At 52.9% G+C, this 15,902-nt stretch overlaps 1 protein-coding gene across 1 annotated transcript in view; it reads left to right on the top strand.

Annotated features, from left to right (window-relative positions):
- Positions 1 to 15,902, top strand: part of LOC116941771 (lipoxygenase homology domain-containing protein 1-like) — a 109,763-nt gene that overhangs the window by 53,840 nt on the left and 40,021 nt on the right. The window contains exons 14-26 of the mRNA XM_076066704.1: positions 25 to 154; positions 581 to 684; positions 1,280 to 1,453; positions 1,917 to 2,129; positions 3,475 to 3,652; positions 4,103 to 4,201; positions 7,005 to 7,162; positions 8,663 to 8,749; positions 9,360 to 9,498; positions 10,424 to 10,575; positions 11,289 to 11,446; positions 12,802 to 12,863; positions 14,292 to 14,336. Coding sequence (XP_075922819.1) covers positions 25 to 154; positions 581 to 684; positions 1,280 to 1,453; positions 1,917 to 2,129; positions 3,475 to 3,652; positions 4,103 to 4,201; positions 7,005 to 7,162; positions 8,663 to 8,749; positions 9,360 to 9,498; positions 10,424 to 10,575; positions 11,289 to 11,446; positions 12,802 to 12,863; positions 14,292 to 14,336 — 1,699 coding nt within the window. The remainder of the gene's footprint in view (positions 1 to 24; positions 155 to 580; positions 685 to 1,279; positions 1,454 to 1,916; positions 2,130 to 3,474; positions 3,653 to 4,102; positions 4,202 to 7,004; positions 7,163 to 8,662; positions 8,750 to 9,359; positions 9,499 to 10,423; positions 10,576 to 11,288; positions 11,447 to 12,801; positions 12,864 to 14,291; positions 14,337 to 15,902) is intronic.

Consider the following 15,902-nt stretch of genomic DNA (forward strand, 5'->3'; position numbering starts at 1 on the left):
CTCGTGCGCTGCTCGTGCGAGCAGTGGGCAGCCGAGGGCTGGAAGTTCCAGCGTGGCAGCGTCCTGCAGCTCACGAACAAGCTCACCGGGCGCCTGCTGCGGATCAAGCCTGATGCCTCGGTTGACGCGCTCGGGGAGAAGGGCGACAAATACAGTGAGGGCCTCACAGCGCTCTCCCCCACCTCCTGCACCTCCTCCACCTCCTCAGCCACCTCCCCCACATCCTCATCCACCTCCTCAGCCACCTCCTCCACATCCTCATCCACCTCCTCATCCACCTCCTCATCCACCTCCTCCACCACCTCCACCTCCTCCCCCATCTCTTCCTCCACCTCCTCATCCACCTCCTCTACGAACACACGCGTGGATCATTGTGGGGAAGTTTAGGGAGGGAGCAGAGAGCGCCCCTCCCTCCCTTCTCACGGAGAAGAACCGTGGTGCTGGCTTGAGGTTTCACGGGGTGAGAATTTCATGGGAAGTTCTGGTCACGATGAATCATAATCGTGATCATAGGATCTGGAGGTGAAACCTCTGATCTGGCTTGCCTGGGTGGTGTGTGTCTGTGTGTCTGTGTGTTCAGGTTACTTTGAGGTGGCACGGCGGCGTGGCAACGTGCGGGCATTCAACAGCCTGGCGCTGCCCGCGTACTATCTAGCAGTGGAGCAGAACCACGTCGTGGGCATGGTGAGGGCCACGACGACTACAAGGCGACCCAGAGCACAGTCCAATGGTGTCATGAACCAGTGATCAAACGAACTCAGTCATGAACCGTTACATTTTTTAATGGGCACCTTCCGTTGTGTAGTGGTTAGCGCACCACTGGACTTGCAATCCAGAGGGCGCTGGTTCTATTCAATCTGCTGGCACGGCAGTTGAATGAATGAGTCCGTTTTTGTCTGTGAACCCAGCAGTGCAAATGGGCACTCGACAATTTGTCGAGTGGCAAATCGCATGTGGTGGGGTAAAGTGTGGGTACCGCCACCTCTTCCAGGACGTCTGACCAGCGTGGCCAAACACCCTCTAAAGGGGCTCTCAAGAGCTCCCCCTTAGTGGAGGCCCTTTCGGAAGCATTGGCGATTGTAGGGCCTGCGCCTTTTATCCCTCTTCGCTGTTTTAACAAGCCAATGCCCTAACCTCTCACCTCTTCAAACAAACTAATTATGCAAATTCACCACCCACGGTGGAACTTTTCGCAGCGGCTCGACGAGCGAACCGGTTAGACGCGCTAACAAGACGACAACGGAGGTTGACGACGATCGCGCGGCGTGTCGTCCCGCAGAGCGAGAACGGGCCGGCGTGCGACTTCAGCGTGTGCGTGCAGCGCGACCGCAGCGTGCAGCTCGCGTCCGTGCGCCTGCCCGGCCACGCCGTGCTCTTCACGCCGCACGGCCGGCCCGGCGACACCAAGGCGGCCGCGCAGGGCCCCGCGTGCCTCTTCTACGTGCACGTCAAGGTGACCTTCCCGCGGCCCCCCCACCCCCACCCCCCGCTGATCAGTGTCTGGAGACCGGCGTCGGGGGTCAGTAGGCCGGCGTCTTGAGACCGTTGGTCAAACTGATTACGGCCTACTGGCCGGTATCCTTCTTTGGCTGGGATAGTCCCAGTCTGTCCGGTGCTCTCAAAGCTTTAAAAAAAAAATGGGAATCTATCACCGGTTTAATGCTTTTTGGCCTCACGCTCAACTCGTGTTAATGTCCAAAGGGCGAAGCTGCCTGAGTAGTGGGCGGGGCTGTCAGGAAAGTGGGCGGGGCCACGGGTCGCAGGTGAGGCCAGTGGAAGAAAGAGGGAGCTGTGTGGGGCAGTGCCAGCGAATGAGGCAGGGGCTGCCGGGTGAATCTCACCGTGTCTCGGTTGAGCCTCCCAGAATTCGCGGTCGCTTTATCTTGCTGGTCGCGTGCCGTGCGTGCCGCGCGCAGGGCGTGTTCCGTGACGGGGCGGTGCTGCTGCTCAACTCGAGCACCACGCAGGCGCTGTCGGTGTCGGCGGACGGGCGGTGCAGCGGCGCGGGCCGGCGCTTGGAGGCGTCGCACCTGCGCGTGCACGCGGTGGCGCCGCGCACCTGCATGTTCGAGAGTGTCGCGTTCCCGCGCAGGTTCCTCCGCGTCAAGGACGGCCACTGCGACGGGCTGGTAGGTGTAGCGGCGCAGTTTCAGCGGCCCCTGAAAACTGCACCACGGTGGCAGATATGTTAACAACCTCGCCTGGTATGCAGGAGGTCGTGGGTTCGATCCCGACCCTGACGCCTGCTTTATACTATATTTACAGTTTGCCTGTCTCTCTCTCTGTGGTTGCGTGGATTTTTCTCCGGGTCCTCCAGTTTTCCCCTCCACATTTAGAATCAACATCACACGTTTAGGGTATTTGGCTGATATAAATTTCCACGTGATAATCCACTTCGTTGAGCTATCATTTGTGGCCAGGTCACTTTTGAAAAAGAGCTACATAGCTCAGTGGGCCATGCCCAATAAAATGTAAATATTTTCATTGTTTATCTGTGGGCCTAGCTGTAAAATAAAATGTTTTTGGATGAATTAAATTAATAACAAAGACGCATTTCTGATTTATAGCCCCCCTAGAATCTATAACACCATCAACATCATCATCAGTCACGGTCAATCCACTGCTGGATTAACTCTTCCCCAAGCTTCCGCCGCGACCTCTCGTGATTCTGCGACGTAATAATCCACTTAGCGCAATAACATCGACTTTGACATTATTAGCACTGGCGTCAGTCACTCACGAGCGGCGAACATATCAGCTCTGTGCCGTGCAGGGCATTGGAGACCCAAAGCAAACATTTTTCGCCGCTCGGGCGTTTTCTGTTCTTGGCCCTCTGCCTGAAGAACTGCGCCTGACCGCTGAGAATTCTCCCATTTATGAAGAAACTGAACATTTAATTTTTTCCTAGGATATGTTAGATAGATTACAAAGTATTTTGTTTGTCAGCACGGCGCTCTGAAGCCCTTTGTTGGGTCTGCTGCGCCATATAAAAACATAAATAATTAAAAAGTCTGTTCTCTCTTAACGCTGCGTGCTGTATTTCATGACGCGAATTAGATATATAACGCGACGAATGTATTTGGGAACACATTTTTTTATAACGCTGGATGCAAATTGGATATAACGCGATCGAGTGAACGGAACTATGTCGCGCGAGTAGGAATAAGCGGTCGTGCGGCTGCCTCGGCGTGGCATCGCACAAGGCATTGGGGATGCTGCTGGATGCTTCTAGATGCTACCCACGCGCCTCAGTCTGTGTTTGGCCTGCGTACGCATCTCACGCGTTATCGCAGACTGAGCTTTACCCCTATATCATTGATTATTTATCATAACGAGATTTTTCCAGAAGGTGGTGTCCTTCAGGAACCCAACTACTCCCGCCACGTTATAGGAGAACAGACTGTAATGACTGTCGCTTCACCATGCTCATCTACTGGTGTGTGTATGTGCATGCACGTGTGTGCATGTTCGCAGGGCATTGGCGACAAGCACTGCCACTTCATCGTGCACAAGCAGCGCGACTGGAGCTCGGTGGGGCTGGAGTCGGCGCGCCACAAGGGAATCTTCGTGGGGCTGCAGGCCGACGGGCAGGCGCGGCCCCTTGTCAACGCCGGCGAGGCCAACACCACCTTCTACCCACAAGTCATCTCCTGTGAGACACCAGCCGCCTCTCCGCACTACCAACCAACGCCGTGGCTACACCGTCGCCACCGTCATCACCGTCGCCACCGTCATCACCGTCGCCACCGTCATCACCGTCGCCACCGTCATCACCGTCACCACCGTCATCACCGTCGCCACCGTCATCACCGTCGCCACCGTCATCACCGTCGCCAGCGTCATCACCATCACCAACGTCACTACCACCACCGGTCCTAGACCTCCGCTAGGCCGACTCAGCCTCAAATGAGTACCCGGTGCGATGTGTAAACATCGCGACTCGAGAGACAAAGACGGACGGCCGTGGTGCCGGCCACCCACCACCTCATATGCCGTGCCGGCCTTCGCAGGCGCTGCGCGCTGACAGCACTTGCCCCAACGGTCTATGAAGGTTACACGGGGGAATCTTTGTATTTGTGCGTGCGTGTGTGCGCGCGCGTAGTCGGCAGAGAAAAGGCTTCGCGTCACCTCGACCTGTCGATGGAGGAGACGCCGCGACTCTCGTCGGCCCTCTCCCCCATGCCGCTCGACACCCCCAAAGGTGGGTGTCGCGCGTGGCGGGCCGACCCGCCGCTGCCGGCGAGTGGTCACACGCTGCTCCGCCACGCGACTCAAGATAAACTAAACGGCTAAACTGTTTTTTATTTGACTGGGTAAGGCCCACTGAGCTGAATAGATGATAGCTGGACGAAAGCGGCTTTAATCATCACGTGGAAATGTAGAGCAGCCAAACACTCCAAACGCGTGATGTTGGTTCTAAATGCGGAGGGTAAAACCGGAGGACCCGGAGAAAAAAGCACGCGACCACAGAGAGAGAGACACGCAGACTCCAAATATGCTGCAGGTGTCAAGGTCGGGATCGAACCCACGACCTCCTGTATACCAGGCAAGGTAGTTAACATCTTGCCACCTTGCCGAGATGCTGAAATTCCGCCATTCCCGTTACGGTGGCCAGTCTCGCCGTCGGACGTTTTCTTCTGCTTCTATCTCCCAATTAATCTTCCGCTCGTAATGTTCTGTGCCGGCAAAGAGGGTGCACCACCACTAGTCGGGAAACATCACTGGGATGATGATGTCTGGAACTGCTTTCCAACATACAGTGAGGGAAAAAAGTATTTGATCCCCTGCTGATTTTGTACGTTTGCCCACTGACAAATAAATTATCAGTCTATAATTTTAATGGTAGGTTTATTTGAACAGTGAGAAACAGAATAACAACAACAAAATCCAGAAAAACGCATGTAATTTTTTTAATAAATTGATTTGCATTTTAATGAGGGAAATAAGTTTTTGACCACTCTGCAAAACATGACTTAGTACTTGGTGGCAAATCCTTTGTTGGCAATCACAGAGGTCAGACGTTTCTTGTAGTTGGCCACCAGGTTTGCACACATCTCAGGAGGGATTTTGTCTCACTCCTCTTTGCAGATCTTCTCCAAGTCATTAAGGTTTCGAGGCTGACGTTTGGCAACTCGAACCTTCAGCTCACTCCACAGATTTTCTATGGGATTAAGGTCTGGAGACTGGCTGGGCCACTCCAGGACCTTAATGTGCTTCTTCTTGAGCCACTCCTTTGTTGCCTTGTCCGTGTGTTTTGGGTCATTGTCATGCTGGAATACCCATCCACGACCCATTTTCAATGCCCTGGCTGAGGGAAGGAGGTTCTCACCCAAGATTTGACGGTACATGGCCCCTTCCATCGTCCCTTCGATGCGGTGAAGTTGTCCTGTCCCCTTAGCAGAAAAACACCCCCAAAGCATAATGTTTCCACCTCCATGTTTGACTGTGGGGATGGTGTTCTTGGGGTCATAGGCAGCATTCCTCCTCCTCCAAACACGGCGAGTTGAGTTGATGCCAAATAGCTCCATTTTGATCTCATCTGACCACAACACCTTCACCCAGTTGTCCTCTGAATCATTCAGATGTTCATTGGCAAACTTCAGACGGGCATGTATATGTGCTTTCTTGAGCAGGGGGACCTTGCGGGCGCTGCAGGATTTCAGTCCTTCACGGCGTAGTGTGTTACCAATTGTTTTCTTGGTCACTATGGTCCCAGCTGCCTTGAGATCATTGACAAAATTCTCCCGTGTAGTTCTGGGGTGATTCCTCACCGTTCTCATGATCATTGCAACTCCACGAGGTGAGATCTTGCATGGAGCCCCAGGCCGAGGGAGATTGACAGTTCTTTTGTGTTTCTTCCATTTGCGAATAATCCCATCAACTGTTGTCACCTTCTCACCAAGCTGCTTGGCAATGGTCTTGTAGCCCATTCCAGCCTTGTGTAGGTCTACAATCTTGTCCCTGACATCCTTGGAGAGTCCTTTGGTCTTGGCCATGGTGGAGAGTTTGGAATCTGATTGTTTGCTTCTGTGGAAAGGTGTCTTTTATACAGGTAACAAGCTGAGATTAGGAGCACTCCCTTTAAGAGTGTGCTCCTAATCTCAGCTCGTTACCTGTATAAAAGACACCTGGGAGCCAGAAATATTTCTGATTGAGAGGGGGTCAAATACTTATTTCCCTCATTAAAATGCAAATCAATTTATAACATTTTGACATGCGTTTTTCTGGATTTTCTTGTTGTTATTCTGTCTCTCACTGTTCAATTAAACCTACCATTAAAATTGCAGACTGATCATTTCTTTGTCAGTGGGCAAACGTACAAAATCAGCAGGGGATCAAATACTTTTTTCCCTCACTGTAATTGCCTTGGGCATCTTTCACGCTAGGGCACACATTTGATCGACTTTGCAAACAGAGATTGACACCAATGAATCAATCCAACCTGTATTTTCATATACATTACCCATACATTTTACTCAGAGCTAGAAGAAGCAGAATATAGTGAAATGTGATTATTGTTTTTTTTACTTTTTACTGAGACCATCAACTCACGAGTTCAATCGCAAGTAACTGATAACCCCCACCCCCCCCCGGGGTTCGACCTGGGATCTCAAACGTGCCGGCTCAGTGGCCGTTGGCTCAGTCTTAAGTTACCTGAGCTGCCTGGGACAATCGACGTTCGCTTTCACCAAGGTGTCGCTCATTTTAGCGACCGCATCGTTTGAATCACGAGTCGGGATGACGCCCACCCCCCCCGCCCTCTTCCCCCCCGACTGGGATGTTAATCCCTTGACCTTCCATCGGTCGAATCGAGCGCCCTTGCCGCTGGCACCACCGGGCCGGCTGTTCGGCCCACACGCCCGGACGTAGGAGAGCGACGGAACGCCGATGCAGCAGAGCTGGGATCGCCGATGCGTCGGGAGTGATGAGCGTCGAGCGTCGGACGCCCAACGTGGAGCGGAGTGACGATAGGGCGATGACCGTGCGACTGACCATCGTCGCAGGGTGGGAGTGGCGCGTGCTGGTCACCACGGGCAGCGAGGGCACGGGCGCGCGCGTGCAGCTCTGGGTGTACGGGGATCGCGGCTCCGCGGGCCCCATTTTCCTGGGCAAGGGCGAGCGCGACGGCATCTTCAGCGCCAAGCAGGAGGACGAGTTCCAGGTGATACCCCCCCCCCAGGACCCCCCACTCCCAACCCACCCCCAGTCACAGTGCCCATCAACCAGTGCCTATGACCCATGTCCATCGTCCAGATGTCCTTGTCTATCGTCTGTTGTCTATTAAACCGTTCCCGTTCCGAGATGTCTGCAAGTTGCAGGGTGGGTCCCGTTCATTGATGAATCTCGGAACACTCAAGCGGTTCAGCGTTTTATTTTTATTTAGAGAGGCGTAGCGCCGCTGTTTTTAAAGAGGTTGTACTGTACTCACCGCAGAGAACCGTAGCGACACGACCGCACTCTACGGAACTCGCGCCAAACTCTGCCACACACCCTCCTGCATGGCCTTTTACTTCCAATTCCATTTGTAATCGATTTCGTTCCGATGACGTAGACATAAGGAATTGTAACGAAATTGGAAAAAAAGCTGAAGACGTATACATACGATTAATTGTCAAACTTCCAGTGTCCATTGTCCAGTGTCCATTGTCTAGTTTTCATTGTTCTATGTCGAGTCTCTGTTGTCCAGTGTCCATTATTTATTGTCTGGTATTTTAGCTTTCATTATTCATTTGTCAGTCATCCAGTGTCCACTTTCCATATCAGCTCTTGCTGTCCATTGTCCAACAACCAGTGTCCATTGCACAGTTTTGAGTTGACCACTTACCTGGATGTTGCATTAACACCGTGTCGAGATGTTAACTCCCTCACCTGCTATACAGGATGTCGCAGGTTCGATTCCGACACCTGTTGTATATTTGGAGTTTGCATGTTCTCCCCCGTGGATGCGTGGATTTTTCTCCGAGTATTCCAGTTTTTCCCTCCATATATAGAATCAACATGCGCTTAGAGTATTTGGCTGCTATAAATTTCAACGTGATGATCAGCCACCTCGTTGAGCTGTTATTTGTGGCCAGGTTGCTTCTGAAAAAAGCTACATGCTCAGTGGGCCTTACCTGGTAAAAATTAAAAATAAATAGTTAATCGTAAATAGTAACGCAACTTTGAACACGGCATAGAATTAGCATCCTCGCCTACGAGGCCACCTCTGGGCATCTGCCCCGTCCACAGGCCAGCGCGCGTGGCCAGAGGAGGTGACGACTTGGTGAACGAGGGTCCGACCAACGTACGGCCGGTGCGTTTGTGCGAGAGAGGCCCGAGACGCAGAACAGCAACAAAAAACACGCGGCCAGCCGAAGGAGGCTCAAGGATCGGTCGGGAAGGAGAGAGTTTTTGGTCAAAACACTTGCCGTTGGGCGGAAGACTAAAGGCTTGCATGGGCCGTGCGATTGTTGTCTTTTATCGTCCTTGAACGATCACCGCTTCTCCCCGCGCAGTTGCTTTGGCGCCGATTTCTATTCCCTTGCATTGCATTATCTTATATTTTTTTAATTTTGTCACTTTGGTGACCGAAGTCACCTCTTGCAAATTGAAAATCATTCCTCGGGTCTCTTGAGGTCTCTCTCACCGTGTTAAATGAAATCAACTTGACATGCCCGGGCAGATAACGCTCCCGGACCTGGGCAAGATCTACAAGATCCGCATGGCTCACGACGGCTCCAGCGAAAACCCGGACTGGAAGCTACAGCAGGTGACACATCACAAACACAGCAGGTGACACATCACAAACACACAGCAGGTGACACACGCAAACACACAGCAGGTGACACACACACACACACAGCAGGTGACACACACAAACACACAGCAGGTGACACACACACACACAGCAGGTGACACACGCGCACGCACATACAGCAGGTGACACACACACACAGCAGGTGACACACACACACACAGCAGGTGACACACGCACGCACATACAGCAGGTGACACGCACACACAGCAGGTGACACACATACACAGCAGGTGACACACACACAGCAGGTGACACACACCCGCACACACAGCAGGTGACACACACACAGCAGCTGACACAGTAGGGGGGCTAGCGCTAGTGGCTGGTTGGTTAGGGTTAGGGCCAGCGCGAGTGGCTGGTGAGTGCTCTGGGTACAGCTCGCAGGAGTTTTCCAGTCCGCTCCACTCCAACACCACTTGCCCATTCTTCCCATCGCTGCCTTCCCCCCCCCCCCCCTCTGACTTCTCGTTTCTGGAGCTCACGTCCCGGTACCAGCGGGGTGTGACGTGAACGCCCCCCCCCCCCCACCTTCTTTCCCGTCCCCTGCCCCACCGTGACCTAGGTGGTGCTGCGGGGACTCCGTGGGGGCGACACGTTGCGCTTCCCGGCCAACCGCTGGCTGTCGCGGCGCCACGGCGACGGGCAGACGGTGCGCGAGCTGCCGGCGGTGCGCGACGCCACGGGGAAGCCTCTCCACCCAGGTGGGGGAGGAGGTGCAGGGCGGTGGGGGAATCGTACACGCGGAGAGACGGCGCGGGGGCCCGTGGGTGACGCGCGCCCGCACGCGTGTTTGTGCGTGCGCGCGTTTGTGGATGCTGGGCAAGCGTGTACGTGTCGTGCGTAAGTCTCGCATGTACACGCGTGTGTGCAGTCAGGTGGGCAGTCGGGCGTATGCGTGTGTGCACGTGGGGAGCGGTGGCGCAGCGGTTAGCGCCATGCTCAACAAACATGGAGACCCGAGTTCGATACCCGCTCACGTGTCGAAACTCGGGCCTCCGCCAGGTCGACTTAGCCTCAAATGAGTACCTAGGGAGACAAAGGCGACTAGGTGTGGTGCTGGCCACCCACCCCCCTCGTGTGCCTTGCCGGCCTTCATAGGTGCTCACTAACAGCACTTGTCCCAACAGTTTGTCAATGCTATATACAGGGAATCTTTGTCTTTATGCAGATGCTAGTTTCCTGTGTGGCATATATGTGCATATTGTGTGTATACATGACGTGTGTGTGTGTGAGTGCATGTGAATGTGTACACCAGGCTTGTGTGTGTGCGGCAGGTAGCTCGGTCTAAAGCGAGTACCTCGTTTCCAGAAAATCATGGGTTCAATCCTGACCCTGACGCCTGCTGCTGTATATTTGGAGTTTGCATGTTCTCCCCGTGGTCGCGTGGATTTTTATCTGGGTCCTCTGGTTTCTCCCTCCACATTTCAAAATCAACGTGCGTTTAGATTATTTGAGCTGCTATAAATTTACCCTTGAGAAGCCACCTTGTTGAGCTGTCGTTTGTGGCCAGGTCACTTCTGGAAAAGAGTTTAGTTTCTAATCGTTTAGTTTTAATAGTTTAGTTTGCACGCGTCAGGACGCTGTACCGGTGCATTGACACGTTACGCACGTGCGACCGCGGTGCAGTGCTGCGGTACCGCGTGTTCGTGAGCACGGGAGATGAGCCGGGCGCGGAGACGCAGGCACCCCTCTTCCTGTGCCTGCACGGCGAGCGTGGAGACAGCGGCGAGCGCGAGCTGCTCACCTCCGACCACGCCGTGCCTTTTCGCCGGGGACAGGTGAGCCGCTGTCTCCCCCCCCACCACCCTGGCCCCCCATTCTCGGCCCCAGCCGCACGCGTTGTGGTTACCACCCCCCCCCCCAAAAGCGGTGGCACCGCACTCGCCTGTGTTTGTCACGTGACGATCCACCCCATCCCGCTGTCTGACAGATTGATTCACAGTGCAATGGCCTGGCGATGGTGGCCAGGCCCGTGGCCTGTAGCCAGCACTGTGAGGAAGCAGCGAGGGTTGGTGAATCACCGCGCGAACATTGTCAAACTCCCTTCTCACGGGCGTCGAGGACGAGCCTGTAGCCTGGCTCACTACGGGAAAACATGTGGGCTCCATCTGTTCTGTCTGTATGGGATAGAGTGTTTCGCCCTCGCACGCGTTGATTTTTCCCTGTATGCTCCGGATTCCTCCCACGTGTAAACAATGAATGACTGGCCGATAACAGCTTCATATATCGAGGACCACAGAGCTTGTGCGATTGTTGGCGCGAATTCAACACTTGGCTGCCTTCCAGCTCTTGTCTGTTCTATCTCGCACCTCTGAGTTGTTTTCTCTCTTCGAGAGTGAGTCAATACCGTGCAGCAGCATGTTACAAATTAAAATTATTATTCAAGAACCACGTATTTTTTGTCTCGCATGCACGCAAACACACGTTGGCACACACGACACACACACACACACACGTGTACGAACGCACGCCTGCGTGTGCGCGTGCCCAGACGGACGTGTTTGAGCTGGAGGCCGTGAGCCTGGGGGAGCTGCGCCGCGTTTCCCTGCGCTGCGATGCGCGCGCCGCTCACGACCGCTGGTTCTGCCACGCGGTGTCCGTGCGGGAGTCGCCGCACTCCGACCTCGAGTACGGATTCCCCTGCAACAGGTGAGGATGGCACACAGAGGGTGGCAGCGGCTGTGGTGGTGGTGGTGATGGCGGTGGATGTGGTGGTGGTAGCAGTGGTGATGGTGCTGGGAGCGGTGGCGTAGCGGTTAGCGCGCTGCGCTACGAACCTGGCGACCTGAGTTCGATTCTCGCTCACGGCCAACATCGGTGAACCGGTCCTGGGCCTCCCCTAGGTCGACTCAGCCTCAAGTGAGTACCTAGGGAGACAAAGGCGGTCGGGCATGGTGCTGGCCACTCACCCACCCCCTCGTGTGCCTTTCTGGCTTTCATAGGTGCTCGCAAACAGCACTTGCCCCAACAGTCTGTTAAGGCTATACTGGGGATTTTTTTTTGAGGGGGGGGGGATAGTGGTGATGGGGTGATGGTTGTGCTAGCGGAGGTGATGGTGGTGGTGACGGCACTGCGGGGCTCGCTGGGGCCGGTGTGAGATTGCATTTTTACCTGAACCTCGGGTGAGAATCATCGTTATCATCATCATCATCAGCCACAGTCAATCCATCTCTCATCTGCACACAAACTGATTTCACTACACCATTCCCTCAGTGGAAATCCTCCCGAATGTGTTCCATATCATGGCTGCCACTCGCACTGTTATTTTTGATTATCAGCTATCTTCCCTTCTAGCGATGTGTGCTGGGGTGAAGATACTGTATCCTATGACCTGATTCAGGGGTCCACTGTTCGAATCCAGCAACCACCCTGATTACCACCGAGGGTGTATTTAACTACAACAACACGCGACTTCGGTTTCACAGTGGACGTTAAAGGTCCCCCGACATCATTCGTGAAAAATAAAGAGTAGGCCGGCGTTTGCCGGCGTCAGGGTCCAAAATGGCCAGGGCCAACGGCGGCGTGGTATGCCCGACTGTGAGGGCGGGCATAAGCCGGCGTGAGTAGGTTAAACGTTGAGTTTTATAAGGGCACCACGGGGTGACCCGCCCCTCCCCACCCAGCCCCACCCAGCCCCACCCCTCCCACCCCCCACCCAGCCCCACCCTCCCCACCCAGCCCCTCCCCACCCTCCCCTCCCCAGCCAGCCCCTCCCCACCCAGCCCCTCCCTACCCTCCCCTCTCCACCCAGCCCCACCCCTCCCACGTGGACAGACATCCACAGACATACACAATTAATCCCCTGCCTCCTGTGAATTAATCCCGGTTGGGCTTCCAGTCCACTTCGTTTCCTACCAGTAAAATAGACCTTAAACTCGGAGCTCCACCAGCAGTCGAGCGGGTGTCCAGGCACCAGGGGTTGTGTTGCGCCACGGCTGATTGAGGGGGGCTTGTTGGGGTTCATCCCACGACTGGTCGCTTCTTATCGACCGATTTGTTCTCAGATGGATCCCCGAGGAGTTCTCTGCCGAGGACACCCAGAGAGAGAAGCTGCTGCTTCTGGAAGGTGCGTGCTGTGTTCCCGCACGGACGGAGGCAGCCTAGCGAGCCGTCGTGCCACGATCACGGAAACTTTGCGACCTTCATCAGTAACGCGGCCCTAACGAGGAACGCTGCAACGGCACGCGTGACAGCCGAAGTCTCTGGCAACGGCCCAGCCTCAGATCTCTGCTGTGACAGGGGGCCGTTGCCACGAACGTCGTCTATTCTAGAATGATTTCCTCTACAGGGCCGTGTTGTTGGGGAACGTGTTGAGGCATCGTCGTTTGTGCCTGTGCACCGCTGCCAATGCAGTACGGGTGTACTGTAAGTACTGTATGTTGAACTTATTTCGCACCGTACGTAGCCAACCGTGATAATCGGAGGGAAGGACAACAAGCTAAAGACAAAAAGCAGTTCTGCAGAAATGAGTTTTCAATGTAGATTTAAAAGTGCATAGCTCCAGCGGCTTCCTAATATCGGAAGAAAGCGTTCCAACAATATATAATAGTTGAACAAACACTGCCTTGTTACTCTTTGATTATTTCGGTAAAGTCATGTAGAAGGGAAACAATAAAATAATAAAAATATAAAACAATACAATTCTCACGACATTTCGACTGCAATCATCATCAGGTGATGATTAGTGTTTGTGTTGCAGTCGAAACGTCGTGAGAATTTAATTGTTTTATATTTTTATTATTTTATTGTTTCCCTTCTACGTGACTTTACCGAAAGAACCAAAGAGTGTGGATTCCTGCAGTCACGAAAGCTTTACATCAAGACTGCATCGTTAATTCGCTGCAACGATCTTCGAACAAAACAATGTCAGACCCTCCTAAGAAAGAGAGTCCTATGACTCAGTGTGGTGCTCCTGGAATAAAAGAAAACATTTCGATTGAAAGCTTTCGTGACTGCAGGGATTCATATTCTTGGTTCTTTCGGTAAAGCCACATTGAAGGGAAATAAAAAACAAATAATTGTTTTTATTTCCCTACTACGTGACTCCACCCCAACTAGCGATGTAGGTGCTACTTCAAGTAGAGGTACCGACAATCTGCCCATCGAAATGCAAACTATGCTTGTTCGCGAAAGCCTACATGTTAAACTATACTTGTTAATGCTTTCCAACTCGGGTTGAAAAAAAAATATTATTTTATTATTTCCCTTCTACGTGACTTTACCGAAAGAACCAAGAAAAATAAAAATAGTTCTGATCTCATTGCTCTATCTTCTCGGTGGGCATGTTCTTGGCCACGTGTTCTTGGCCACGTGTTCTTGGCCTGCCATTCGCCAGTCTCGTTCGCTGGACTGGGAGAGATATGTCCAACGTTTCATGAGGATTCATGGCGGGGGACAGTGTCAAATGCCCTGCATGCAGAGTGTGATGCAGATGCACATCGTGTGAGCCGTGTGCTGATGGTTGCTCGTCTTTCTGTCTTGCGATCGTCTGCAGAAATCCGGAAAGTGACGCCCCTGGAAGCGAAGTCGGAGGTGAACGGTAAATAGCCTCGCCTTGGCCGCTTCGCTCTGCCTCGCCCGGTCCGCTCATTCGTTACCGTGCCCCCAGTGGGAAAGGACATTTGTATCAAAACACCCCCCCCCCCATGCCATAAATAGAACGCTCCTTCATTCACTTTGTCACACCTGTGGAGCGTACCATTTCTTGGCGACGGTGGTTGCATTTCGATTTAAAGCTTTCGTGACTGCAATGATTCATCTTCTTTGGTTCTTTCGGTAAAGTCACGTAGAATGAGAATAAAATAATAAATTGATAAAATAAAATAACACAATAATATTCTCACGACGTTTCATCAGGTGAAGGCCGCTTGTGTTGTGGCCGAAACGTCGTGAGAATATTATTGTGTTATTTTATTTTATCAATGTATTATTTTATTCTCATTCTACGTGACTTTACTGAAAGAACCAAAGAAGGTGGTTGCATTGTTGGGCATGTTTCTCCATCTACTGTCGCCTCTGTTTATCGGCGAGTAAAAGGATAGCGCTTTAACTCGGTGAGTGCAGGGTGTATCGGCAACTCAAGGTGGGATAATATGTGGGCACCTCCACCCCAACTAGCTATGTAGGTGCTACTTCTAGTAGAGGTACCGACATTCTGCCCATCGAAATGCAAACTATGCTTGTTCGCGAAAGCCTACATGTTAAACTATACTTGTTAATGCTTTCCAACTCGGGTTGAAAGCGTTATTGCATTAGCTCTTTCCATTCTGTCCGCCTTGAAGAAGGGGTGACGACAACTCTTGTAAGGGGCCATCCATTTAGTGAGTACGCAAAAATCTGTCAAAACTTGACCCCTCGCCCCTCCCTGTACGCACACGTACTTTTTCCACCTCCCTCCCCCACCTGCGTATGTTCGCTTGACGCACCCCCCCCCTCCCCCACCGAATCCTATAGGACGGCCGATATTTAATCCACGCAGAAACGATCAAGGATTAATAATATTCATGTGTTTAAGCAAACAGATAGTCCACCGCCGGCTGCATTATTATCGAGGCTTCACCCACCCCCATTTCCTATGCTATGTACATTGTCAGTAGACCCCCCCATACTCAAACGTACGCATTTGGGTTAACCCCCTCTCCATGCGTACGTACTAAAGGGATGACCCCTAAAGGATGGTGCAACACAAAGCCGTGTTGCTATTCGGAACTTTGCCCTTGAGAACACCGACCACATTGTTCAAAGGGCTATTACCCTAAACGTGGAGACAAACCACCCCCCCCAGTGCTCAAAGAAATTCTTAAAACCAGCGCAAAAATGAAGCGTGTGTCTCCCCTCCCACCGCCTCTCGACGACATCATCGCGCGTGACATCATCGCGCGTGACGTAATCGCTCATTGCCACACGTTTATGACTTCGTCCCGTCGTGCGGCTTGAAACTGAGCCTCACTGTCGCACGTTGGAACGCGTTGCAGATCCCGTGCGTGCGCACAAGTGTTTTTTTCTCTTCCTTATTTTTACACCGATGAGTTTGCGTGAATCACCCTCCCCCATAATCCGTGATTGTCAGGTGCCACCGTCGACTGCAAATGATCGCGATTGCCAT

Source organism: Petromyzon marinus, chromosome 12 (assembly GCF_048934315.1).
Source record: "Petromyzon marinus isolate PM22_M1 ecotype Great Lakes invasive population chromosome 12, UKy_Petmar_22M1.pri1.0, whole genome shotgun sequence".
Classification (NCBI taxonomy): domain Eukaryota; kingdom Metazoa; phylum Chordata; class Hyperoartia; order Petromyzontiformes; family Petromyzontidae; genus Petromyzon; species Petromyzon marinus.